Source organism: Salmo salar, chromosome 03 (assembly GCF_965601325.2).
Source record: "Salmo salar chromosome 03, fSalSal1, whole genome shotgun sequence".
Taxonomy (NCBI): Eukaryota; Metazoa; Chordata; class Actinopteri; order Salmoniformes; family Salmonidae; genus Salmo; species Salmo salar.
Genome location: NC_138293.1, coordinates 60,670,581 through 60,683,259, shown reverse-complemented (window position 1 = coordinate 60,683,259; position 12,679 = coordinate 60,670,581). Strand labels below are relative to the sequence as shown.

Genomic DNA, 12,679 nt, shown 5'->3' with positions numbered 1-12,679 from the left:
TACACTGAACAATCCTTTTCTTTATTCATTTTTTTATTATCATTTCAATATGTCTGTCGGGTTAGTTTTTTTTTTTTAATAGTTTTTATTTTAAATTAAAATTTGACACACTTATAAAAGACAGCATCTGCATAGAGTTGTCATCTTAAAGATCCATGGAGAAAAGGGAGCGAGAGGAGGGGAGATACTGGCACATCACACTAACTAAACAGAACAGCAAACAGCAGTACAAGAGAGGGAGAGAGAGGGACAGATAGTTTTTTACATTACGGTACGCACACATACACACACACACACAAAAAAAACGGGACACAAGTTGCATTTCCAGTCAAAGTTGCAGCAAGCGATCCAACTGTCCTCTTTTTTTCAGTCTCTCTCAGTATCATTTTCTTGTTTCACTTCGATCTCTCCCACCCTGACAACCCCCTCTAACTGACTTTCACTGAACAAGATGGAGTTGTTCTCTTCTGCCTGTGTTGTTACACATTTCAAATCACTTCCACCAACTGTGGCTTTCAATCTGCAACCAAAACTGTGTTGTGGTCGACCGAGGTCTGAAATAATTTTGTCTCACTTCTGCATGTTAGAGAAAGCCCTTTTTCTTTTGTATTGCACATAAAAGTGGATTTCTGTATTGTCACAGGCCAATCTTTCAGTATGAGCCACAATTTTCCCTTTGAGGATCAGACCTCCTTGGGTTGCCTCACAATTGGGACAAATCCTCTCAAACTCCTAAGAAGGTGATTCAGTTGTTCGCATCTGACGCGCTAAGATATCAATACAAAAGAGGACAAAACTCAACGCAGAGCCTAACTCATTTCAAAAATTCTTCTTACAATTTTGACAATGGAAATCATTTTCTCTCCTATGCACACGAATATAGGAGAGTTGCAACACTTGCCAGACATTAAAGATCACACAAATTAGTACTTAATGACTCTAAATGTCATGACCACTACATAATGGCAGGTTCAATTAAGAGAAGGACTTCTTTTTTCACCACAGTATACTTTCCACAGCGATGAGAGACCCTGGGCCCATGAGAAGAAGCCCAAAGCCAAGTGACAAGGTTGACATTGTCATTATACAAGACAATACCAATCATAATGACAGGGCTCTTTTTGGCTGACTTCCAGCTAATAATTGGAGACAAAGAAAGTGTTTGAGTTCATATTTGGCCTGGAAGCAGGAAACTGAGACAACATGGCAATATGTACATTGCCACTCCCTTCTTACTACGGATGGAGGGAAGCACTATTCATCAGAGACGGATACCTCTGAATGAAATCAAACTGGTTGGTTTTTGACTGATATGGTTGGTCACACAAATTATTCTTTCTTTTGTCCAAACACTCTCCAAACACGCATTAAAACTGAAAGAACATATATGTACAGACGGTCAGTCCAAAGAGGGGGGACAGTGGGGATAGGGCAGAGATCGAACCACTTCACAACTTTGACAGGAACAAGTTTCTCAGTAGTTTTATACATGGACATGCAAGTCATTTTTTCTCTCTTTGAAGTATTTACAATAATTACAAGACACAAAGATCCAGTTCAGTTTAACAAAATTGCGAGCATTCAATATTACTACTATTATTTTTGTTAACATAACTCCTTTATTTCTTTAAATCATTGCTATAATATAATCACTCACTTTTTGAGTTTAGCATTTGATCATTTTGCCATCTCCCTCAGTTTGCAAATGTTACTGCACTTTCTTTTCATTATAATAATATATGTAATATCTATTCAGTTTTCTGTTAACCTACTGTTATGACCATTCAGATAATAATCAACTTTCTGAAGTCACAATTTCGGGGGCATCATTCCTACACCGCCAACCCCACTCCCAATTAGAACACTGATACAAAGGAATACTGTTGTGAGATATGGTGAGTATGTTCCAGAATAGGACCATAAAGCAAAGAAAACAACAAACGCTTTCATTGTGGCAAATAACAGTAGCACATTAGTAAACCACAATAGAAAGTAGCATCTCCGAAGAGGATTTAGTTGGTTGAGCAACCTCTTCTGTGAAAGCAGTTTGAATATTGACATAACGGTGAGGATAAAGCCAGTGGCCATTGCATAGGGCCTTGAATTTCTTGTGGCTACAACAAGCAAATATGTAAGGGTGCCCATATATAGCCAGGGAAACCCCAAATATGAACCATGATAATATAAAACAGGTAATTCATTTTGAAAGATCGAACTGGTTATATTTGCAGTTCAAGACCATATTCAAACCCTTTCCAGAAGAGGTTTTCCTTTCCATTGGCTGCACTGATAAGGCTTTGCACTGACAGAAGCTAGATGGCAAGGTCATTACCGTCATTTATTCTCCACTCATTTACAGAATGCTTTCTCTATGCTCACTACGTTTGGAGGTCATTCCGATGTTCCGCACACCCGATACATCTTTTAAGTTCAAAACAATACAGGAATAAAAACAGAATACTTTGGTTCATCCAGGTCAGTGCCCTTATATTCACCAAAGTTGATCTGGGTACACTCAGCTCAGGTGTGTTGCCAGCACAGAGAAAGCAAAGCAAGTGAGCGTTGAATTGGGTGTTAAAGAGGCCATAACAAAAAACATGTATATATTGTGTGCATAAAGACAGGTGTATAGACGACACAGAAGTTTGGATAGGGATATGTGTCTCACCAAATAATAATCGTCACTGTTGTCTCCTTTGGACCCACGTGTAAGAGGACTCCTTGTACATCACATGACTATGCATCTCTTCTCACTATTACAACCACAAAGACTACAAACTACAAATGATTAAAGGACAATTTGTGAAGTCTTTTCAACAAGTCAACTCAGAAGTTTGAATCAATTAGCTGACAGAACAACATACAATGATTTGAAGGGGGGGGGGAGATAATCTGGATGATAACTCTAGATTACTCTTATTATATTATAAGCATTTTTTTGTAAACTTGACTTTCTTTGTGCTCTTTGATCAGGTGACTGAGAACACGTGGGGCAAAATGCTTTGGTTTGAATTTGGTTACATATTAAAATAGTGTATTTTTTGTTGTTGTTCTGTTTTCAACATAAAACTGGAACTCAACAGCTACAACCCATGGACCTGCTAAACCCGAACAGCCCTTATGCCTAGTCGCGTGCTCAGAGTGTGATGCAACTGGCCTGCGTCGATCGCAGACGTACACACACATACTGTACACAAACAAACGTTCATGCTCACACACAAACACACACACGCACCATCTTTTTGTTGTTGCCAGGGACGAGGGGCATGCACACAAGGCCTAGGAGCTCACAAGTTGCAGTCGCAGCTTAAAGACTCACGATTAACGTTTCCTCACAAAGGACGCATACGCCACCATAGAAGCACACGAAGCAAAGTGGGATAGATGCCATGGGAGAGAAAGAGGGCTACAGGATGGAATGTATCAGAATTACTACTCGGGGTTCTGCCATGGTGGGGGAAAACCGCACACTACAGTACTCTGCAGGAAGGGAGGGACGACATTTTGCACCAAACAGTACCCAGAGGTTTACAAACACTCGTACATACGTAGATCACCCCCCTGGACGTACCACTGTCAATATGGTGTCTCTGTAGACTTGCGATAAAACAGACACCAGCAGCGATATAACTACAACCCCTCACCCCGTCCCCAGTGAGTAACTATAAATAATCGATCGATAAATAAACCGTGAACGTGATAGACAGTGTTTTCTTAAGAGTGTAAAGTGCGCACATGATTGAGAGCAGAAATTACCATGCAAACTCACAAAGCCGAAAGTTGCATGCCTTAATAAGAATAAGGGCTCCCTAGCCATATTCCTTTTAAAAAAACAACAACGACATCAATATAACCCCATTTTAACTGTACATGTAAGTGGTTGGACACAATTAAATACACAGAAGCTTTAAAAAGAACATGCTGGCCAGTGCTGGAATGACTTGAGGACTACAGTCAGATTCCCTCCTGGATCTGTGGCTGGAGATGTTGGTCGAACGAACCTACATTTCCCGTTCGCCATTCCTCTGCCCTCAATGTCTCTTGCTGCAGCAAGACATTCTTGCCATGGAAAGATACAAATTGGACTTCAGAGGCTCACCAAAGTAATATTAGAGCCTTTAAGTCATGGTGGGACTGAAATATCACGTCTCGTGGTGATCGAGATTGTACAGAACTCAAAAGTGGTTACCGGTATGCACGTAGAAAACAGTGACATGGGTTAGTCCTGAAGTTAAATCATGTTTAAATAGAGGCCCTTTTTTGTTGTTTCTTGCTCACTGTGTTCCAAGGTGTGAGTGCCAATCTCCCAAAGTTATGTGGTTGTTCATGAAAAAAGTCAGCAATGCAAACTCCCATTCTGAAAGGACAGCCCACTATCAAAGGCCACTGTTTCACACTCAGAACCAAAGAGCCTTTTGCATGGATATGTGAAATGACTGAACATTTCATTTAAGGTTTCAGCTTCCTATTTATTGCAAGTATTGTCCTTATGATGAAATGGCAGGCTTTAGCACAAAGCATCAGCTAACTACTACTTAGCACTGGAAAGGGCCATGATTTGGTTGGCCACCGAGCTGAAAGTGGAACATAACTTGAATGTAGTTACTATAGTTTAAAGTTTGGACAACAACAGAGACAGTTCAATGACAGACAGTCAGTCAGGGATGACCATCATTGGGCCACTTGACTTAGAAATTCACCAAGAAACCGATGACTTAGAAAATAATGTTCCTTGCTGATGACAATGACAGGGGAATGACCATTTAACTGTGAAGGGTGGGTGGGTGTGTATTGATTTTGTAGCCGCCAATAGGTAAGATGAATTAGGTATGCTAATTCCTATCCAATGTCCTGTGAGATGTGCATTAATGGACAATTCAGTGTCCAAAGGTTAAACTAACGTGATTCTCTGTGTTGGGGCACTCATGGAGTAAACTCATGCGCCTTTGGTTTTACACTGAACAGAGTCACTTTTGGCACTTGGAAATGTTGAATTTAGCTACATTTCCATCTTAAAATCCAAGTTCAGAAAACTGAGAGCTGTCTCCTCCCTTTGAATTTACAATATTAAGGACATTTTCAACACAAAATGAGTATTTTCCCGAAAACATTTGACAACATTGTTTTTTTCCTTACAATTATTACAATTATACAGTCAAAGTATCAATTACAAGAAAACACAGTTTCATCTTGCGGGGACTAGCATAGTCTGTTTGGGCACTTGAAATTAAGAAAATCTTATCCAGAACGTAGTACAGTCGCAACTAGGGTTAAGTGCCATGCTCAAGAGCACATAAACAGATTATTCACCTAGTCAGCTCAGGTATTCAAACCAGCAACCTTTCAGTTACTGTCCCAACGCTCTTAACCTCTAGGCTACAACTTATATCCTATGAAGTTCCTACATATAGGAAGCTAACGTCAAAGGATAATTGGGTTCATCTTTAAATTGACTATATTCAAATCAAATCAATACACCAGCAATAAAGTTATTGCTTTCTCAACATCTATTGATCGTAGAGTATATTCTACATTCTGATTAGGTCCATGTCCAATCTAGATCACAGGGGGTAAGGCCTTGTCATATGAACTAAACTGGGACACTACTCCATGAAGGTGACCCCAAACAGTCAGAACGCTTTAGTTCATCTAGTCGGGGCCAACACCGTCAACGCAAGCCAGGGAATTGGGACTTTGAGGGCAAGAGGCTCGTGAGTCATGATTTTGATTCAGTTATTCCCGCAATTGGATTTTAATCTGCGACATTACAGTGCTGGCTTCAACAGAGTCACCATGACATCCGTATCATGTTGCCATGCATATTTCCTTGGCAAGGTAGAGCTGTCTCCTTCAGATAAATGTAGCAGCATTCATATTTGTTCGTGGGCCTGAATTCAAATGGCATTAGTTTGTAGAATGTGCAATCGTAGAGCCCAGTATTCTCTCCTGACCTTGCCATTCTGAACTGGTAATAGGTTAGCACCATCAATGGAAATTAAGAGGGAAACGCCCATCTTCGTGAAATAGCACCCAAACAACTCAAGCGGAGGGTTGAATAGGTTCCCTAAAAACTCAACATGACCGACCGATTGATCAATTATTAATACCTAACATGTTTTATGAATAGATTCTATAGTTGCGTGTTTTTTAAGATTATATCTCTGCTTAGTAAAAATACAATTTCACAAGAGGGGCACACAAACGTGTTCCATTCACAGTACCCATTTGCTTATATGTTTTGTATCTTTGAAAATAAAATAAAGCAAAACGGCAAAATGCAAAATATAGCTAAAGATCCATAAAGGAAATATGAGGCCAGACTATTTGTCACAGGACACGTCACACACTACACGACCACAGTAGAACTAACCACTTCCAAAGTAAGACATGACACTCTGCACCAGGGCTTGCCAGCATTTCAAGTTTTGAGATTCCGTTGTTCAATTTTCATCTTTACTTTTTAATATGTTCCTAATCTGTAGAACAGGCATGACGGCTATAGGTCTCTCTTTCTTTCACCTCCCTCTATTCCTTCCCTCTCTGGTGTATCTTGCAACCTTTTATAATATCATTTTTTTCTCTCTGTCTGTTCTCTCTTAACATCCTTGGGAAAACTCGAGCTGGTCGGCTTTCTTTGTCAAAACTGCATAGTTCGACCGTCGGTTTACCTCACCCCTCCCGTCTCACCTCTCTAATCTCTCTCTGAATTTGGTTTCTGCCGCAGGCATATGGAATTAGCTGAAGGCCCAGAGACGTTCCTCTCTCCAAGCTCCTACTGTATGGATAAGAGCAGAGAAGGGCCTTGATGGAGCACCTGCAAACTGTCAGTTGTTTTTCAAACCTGCTACTGCAGTGCCACGCCCTAAAGTACACGCCTCCATCTGTCTGTCAGCCAGGGCCTTTCATCTGCCGTAGTAACAGCTCCATGGGTGTAAGCTCTTGTCCCTATTGGTCGAAGTAAAGACATTGTTGCCTATCTAGGAGATTTGATCAGCCTATTGCCGGGTTACTCAAGTTGACTACACTAATTTGTCTGGCTGATTAACGTGATTGACAGGAATAATCAACCCATGAGAAGTCTCTAAAAGACACTGTTCAAGCAAAACCAAAGTCAGTCTCTCCCAACGTAACGGGATTATTGTATCTATGAAATAAACTACACCGATCCTCCTAATCCTTCTCCAGTTTTGTGCATTATGTTCTAAAATCGCATCCAAGTGAACTACCTTTGCTGGAACAACACACAATTTAGCAGTCATTGGCACTGTCCTGGAGCCCCCCCCCCCCCAAAAAAAAAACAAATGTTAAAAAACAAATGTTTTACGTCATATTTCTTTCCAGGTAGCTAACCCATGTGCTGTTTCTTATGTTCAATACATTTACATGTACATTGCAAATTGTTTGTTTATTTGTACCCTCTTTTTTTGTATATGTTATGTATTTAGTCAGCTATAATGTCGGTTTTGTTTTTTTGTCTTTGTTTTTTCAACCCCACCCCTTTTAGAACATTTTCCTTATCTGATATTGTATATGATATTTTTCTCTCTGTGTGTTTTTTTCTTTCTCTTGTGGCCGCCTTTCGTCGTTGTCGTCATTAAAAGCCCAGGTATCCGCCGATAGTGGATGCCAAGACGACTCCCAAAATAGTACAGCAGACGATGATCATGAGCTTCTTCTGCATGGGGGGGGACGACAAGGCGGTGATGGTGTTAGCAAGACACAGGGAGACACACTTGTGATTGTATACATGCTACGGGACAGTTTTACGGTAAGGTACAATATCATTTATCTATACAACACATTAGTGTGTACATTGTCTGTGGAGGTTGGAGCTATCATGTGTCTGTGGAGGTTGGTCGCTTGGTAATCACTGAGGTACTGTGTGAGTGAGGGTGGAATGCGCTGTACATGAAGCGGTGGCGGATATTATTATTATTCGAGTGTGTGTGTGTGTGAGTGTGTGTGTACTCTTTAATAATATAGTATGAGGGGGTGGTGGGCATGAACCTTTTGTGATATGATTGACTGTAGGAGGATGCTGTGCCTCTTTTAGTATGTGTGTGTGTGTTTATATGATGTCATACGTATAGTATGTATATTACAATGTACAGTATGTATACATCCTCATGAGAGTATGGGATGTGGGTTACAGCAACGTAACAGTGATAAAACATGTGGCTGTATTTATGCGTATACACAATATATGCGTTAGCCATGTTATACGGAGAGCCTGTGACTTACCTTGCGAGCCTGGCTCTGGTATTTGACAGCCTTCTTGGTGTCAGACACCGCCCGCTCCACAAAGTCCACGGAGTGTTCCACGTTGTACTCAATTCTGTCAATCATCTCTCCCTGTAAACAGCAAAAAGCACCGTCATCAAAATGCAAGCGGACTGAGGAGAATACCTATTACCACTTGAAGTTAGCCTCAACCACGTTGTGCGCATATGTTTCCGCCCCATGTTTTTTTAAGGCTCATGTGTGGTATCGTATTTCTGTTCTTTCGAATCCAAAACAAAGCTTCTAGCACAAATATACGTTTTCTATTCATTTTTATTCCAGTTACAAAGTACTGTAAGTGATATTGATAAAGCCAATTCTCATCTACATGTTGTCTTCCGTCTAACGATGGATTTTTAATATTGTGTGCTGCATAATGTTGCCAAAGGAAACAACGGTATTGATACATAAATGAGATGAGCGTAGCTAAGTACCTATGTTTATTCATCATACACAATTGCATATTGTCCATGAGGAAAAGCCCCCAGAGAAAGAGAAGAATTATCACTCAAAAGCATTTTTCCTCCCTATTGTAGTTTGGATGAAATAATCCAACTCACCAACGGTTTATAGTGCATGAGCTAAACTTAGAAACCATATTTCCCTGTTACCCAGAAGCAATTTTCTAATTTAGGTCGTCCAGATGATATTCATAGGCTCTTAGTGGAAGTCAACGGTCATTTCTTCACAGTGAGAATCGAAATTGGCAGCATACTATTCTCATATTGTATCTCACATATAGAGATTCTATGTAATATTAACAAATGTTCTGTAAATATGACAATATTTGAAAATGTAACTTAATTAAGTTGTCATAATTTTGGGAATAAACTGTAGTATGTTACTAACACATTTAAGACAAAAAATCTAGAATATCATCCAGTATTCATGTGAGGTATTCTGTCTTTGCTATACCATTTCAACTTAAGTGCAACCACTGCGTACAGCCACAACCCTGAACATACTGTAAGAACCCATTCATTAAGATAACTGAACACTAGCAGCAGAGAGCTGGCTACACTGATGAAACCAGGATGTAAAAACGCTACAGTTGTAGCCAGGGCTTATCTGAATGGCTACACAGCATTGCCTATTGGTGTGGAACTAGTTTAGGCAACAGTGTGTTTACTCACAGTCTCCATCTAAATATAGAATAATAACATGCAACACTTCTCTAGTCTCAAAGCACAATTACTCAAATATGCCTGTGAACCCACACGCCCGAGGCTAAATGTCATATGTTCAACTCTCAGCTCCAAATATCTGCCCCGTTCTCAGTCAATCGTGGCAAAAACCAAATCACAGTTGGACGAATTTCATTATGAAAGATGTAAGGCTCAGTTTGAAGATACATAGATGCCCCAATGTTTTCATTTTAACATCACAAAATGACTCTGATACCATTGGTGCAGAATTCAACCACACCCTTGATATTGGTGTGAGTTAGGCCAATTCAAATCTATTCTGTGCTCAACATAAGGCTAATGGCATAAAACTGGGCTTTTATTCATTCATTCATCTTTTAAAGACATTTCAAATAAAAACAAAACTTTACCTGGCTCTCGACCAGCATGGCCATGTCCACAAACATGTCGTGCAGCTCGCGGATGCTGTTCTCCAGCTTGATGATCTCGGTGTGTCGGGTCTCAATCTCATTCAGGGCCTGCTTGTCTATCTGAGAGTCCATCTTGATCTAAGGACCCAAAACAGAGGGTTGAGAAGGAGACCGAGGATGAGGAGAGAAGAGGATTCGAATGTGTTCTTTTGCCACCTGTAATAATCAACATTCTTCTTCTGTTAAAATTCATATGAGGACTAATACTAGTCAACATAGCAGTAGTTTATTGAATGCAAACGTGACAGGTGTAGCGAGTTAGCTATGACTAGCAACACAGGTTATTAGTGTCTGTGGTCCCCAGGCCTTCACTGTGGATATATGTCTGCCATGGGGAATGGCCAGGCTCAGGTGTTGTACTCACATCATCGGTGAAAATGGCAAGCTTGCCACTCTCCAGCATATCCTCCAGCTCCTCGTTGGTGGTTGTTCTCCCAGCTGCCGAGCACACACAGTCACACGCACGCACACACACACAATGAAATATATTGCCAACAAATTATCATAATGCTTTGCCTGATGCACTTACAGTTTAGTTATTTAAATCAACACATTTCCACCGTTTTAGTGCCAATTTGAGGCACAGCACAGATTCTGGGCAGTAATTAAAAAAGAGCATGTATCTCTAACCAGATGTCTAGAATAATCTAGATCAATTTAAAGCTCTAAGGTATCCGAAAAATATTATTCAAAATGAAATAATATGAAAGAAAATACAGCTTTTAAATAAAATGTGCGAGCTGAATTACAATGAAGTTATCACTGTACTATAAGGAAGGTCTTCTGTTTTTGCAATCTGCATGACTATACAACTTATCATTGGCTAATATGTGGTCATATGTGGCCATTCAAATCTCTTGTCTACTTAGTATCGTCTCAATAAACTTCAAATGCATCTATTCTGTTAAATCTGTCCCAGTCTTTGAAAAATACTGTGTCTAGGCATAATAGTAGATGATGTCTGGATCTCAGATGTCACTATGGCTGTGAGTTGTGTATGAAACGCTTGCCAGTGTCTGTATCTGTGTACTTCAGTATTAAAAGGATACTCACTGTCTGTGATTTCCAGTCTGTCTCATATGCAGGTCAGTGGGGCTGCCTTGAAAATATCCTTACGTCTGCAAAGCCCATTTTTGTGTCTGCACTGTTGGGTACCAGTGTATATTTAGTAAGAACTCTGGCTATTTCTTGTGTAAGATACTAATGTACCTCCTTGTCAGTCGGTGTTACCCTGTCTGCTGTCAGCATGTGTGTGTATGGCATTAGTCTTGTTGATTTATTACCAATCACAAAATCAATCAACCAATCAATTGTGTTGTATTTGTGCAGCCATTTTAACAAAGTAATTGACAAAGAATGCTAAACAAAATCTAGGCCTAATCCACCCTAAAAGAGAGAATCTAGGTTGATAATGTCAATATACTGTAATGTCTGTGTATGGTTTTATTCACTATGAACTGTACTTGTATAGTATCTCCATACATAGATACTATATAGAGCAGGATTCCCCAACTGGCGGCCCACGGACCGAATTTGGCCCGCGGGTGGAATCATTTGTCCCCCCCAATTTTTCTGCCCCCCTCCCCGCCCCCACAAAAAGTTTACATAAAAAATAAATAATTGTTGGATATAAAAGATATTCCCAAATATTTGGATATTCCCAAATATTCCCACGCATAATAGAGAGACACGTGATTGTATACAAGTGTAAGCAAGGCTTGAAATTATAATGTTTTAGTCAAACATTATATCGGTTTGGGCTTCATGAGATTAATCTGCAGTCCACAAATGATTTGTAATTATGTTCCGGCTCCCCGACCATCCGCTCAACAGAAAATCGGCCCGTAGCTGAATCTCGTTGATGATCCCTGATGTAGAGTATAGTATCTAATGTCAGGGGTGTATTAACTGTGCCCTATGAGGATGGTGGGCTACAGATACTCACTGATCTCCAGCTGTCTCTGGATACGGTCCTTGCAGCGGTCCCTGTATTTGGACTGCGTGGTGTTGTACTCGGTCATCACCTCTACAAACTTGCGTGACAGCGTCGAGTGCTAAAAGGTCAGACACAGGGAGATCAGATGAGAGGGGGGGTTAGGGAGTGGCCACTGGAGCAAAGAAAATCACAAATAAGGTAAATCAACACCATCTGATACTGTGATGATGCCTAATTGGCCATTTGCAGTGCACATCAATCATACCCTTGATGAAAATGGCAGAAACGCCTTCATATGTATGCACACATGCACCTCCATTCAAATAATGGCTGCTGCGTTAGAGATTTTGCTGATGCTGCAAAGTCAATGACAGTGGCAGTTGAACGTTCCGACCACCAGAGGGGATCATTGAGTATCACTGAGCCTTGTGCATTGAATTACTGCTGAAAATAATACAGGCAGGGGTCAAAGCAAGGATGGCTCAATACTGTGTGCTGGAGGGAAGGCCTGAGATTCAGCCTAGCAGTGTCTCCTTCTCCGCTTGCCTGAATAACCCACTAACAATGCAAGGCAGAGAATAAGGGCGAGGTACACTCTTAGAAAAAAAGGTGCTATCTAGAACCTAAAAGGGTTATTTCGGCTGTCCCCACAGTAGAACTCTCTGAAGAACCCTTTTTGGTTCCAGGTAGAACCCTTTACACAGATGGTTCTACAAGGTACCCAAAATAGTTCTACCTGGAACAAAAAAGGGTTCTACCTCAAACCAAAAAGGGCTATCCTAATGGGACAGCCGAAGAACCCTTTCGGAACCCGTTTTGTCTAAGTGTAGCTATGGTGAGGATGGAAG

The 12,679-nt window shown here is 40.6% G+C and overlaps 1 protein-coding gene across 1 annotated transcript in view; it reads right to left on the bottom strand.

The window, feature by feature from the left end:
- Positions 1–12,679, bottom strand: part of LOC106600813 (syntaxin-1B) — a 61,620-nt gene continuing 48,941 nt past the window's right edge. Inside the window, exons 6-10 of the mRNA XM_014192509.3 lie at positions 11,841–11,949; positions 10,260–10,333; positions 9,836–9,973; positions 8,242–8,352; positions 1–7,675 (exon numbers count right to left, since the gene is read on the bottom strand). Coding sequence (XP_014047984.1) covers positions 7,595–7,675; positions 8,242–8,352; positions 9,836–9,973; positions 10,260–10,333; positions 11,841–11,949 — 513 coding nt within the window. The 3' untranslated portion in view covers positions 1–7,594. The remainder of the gene's footprint in view (positions 7,676–8,241; positions 8,353–9,835; positions 9,974–10,259; positions 10,334–11,840; positions 11,950–12,679) is intronic.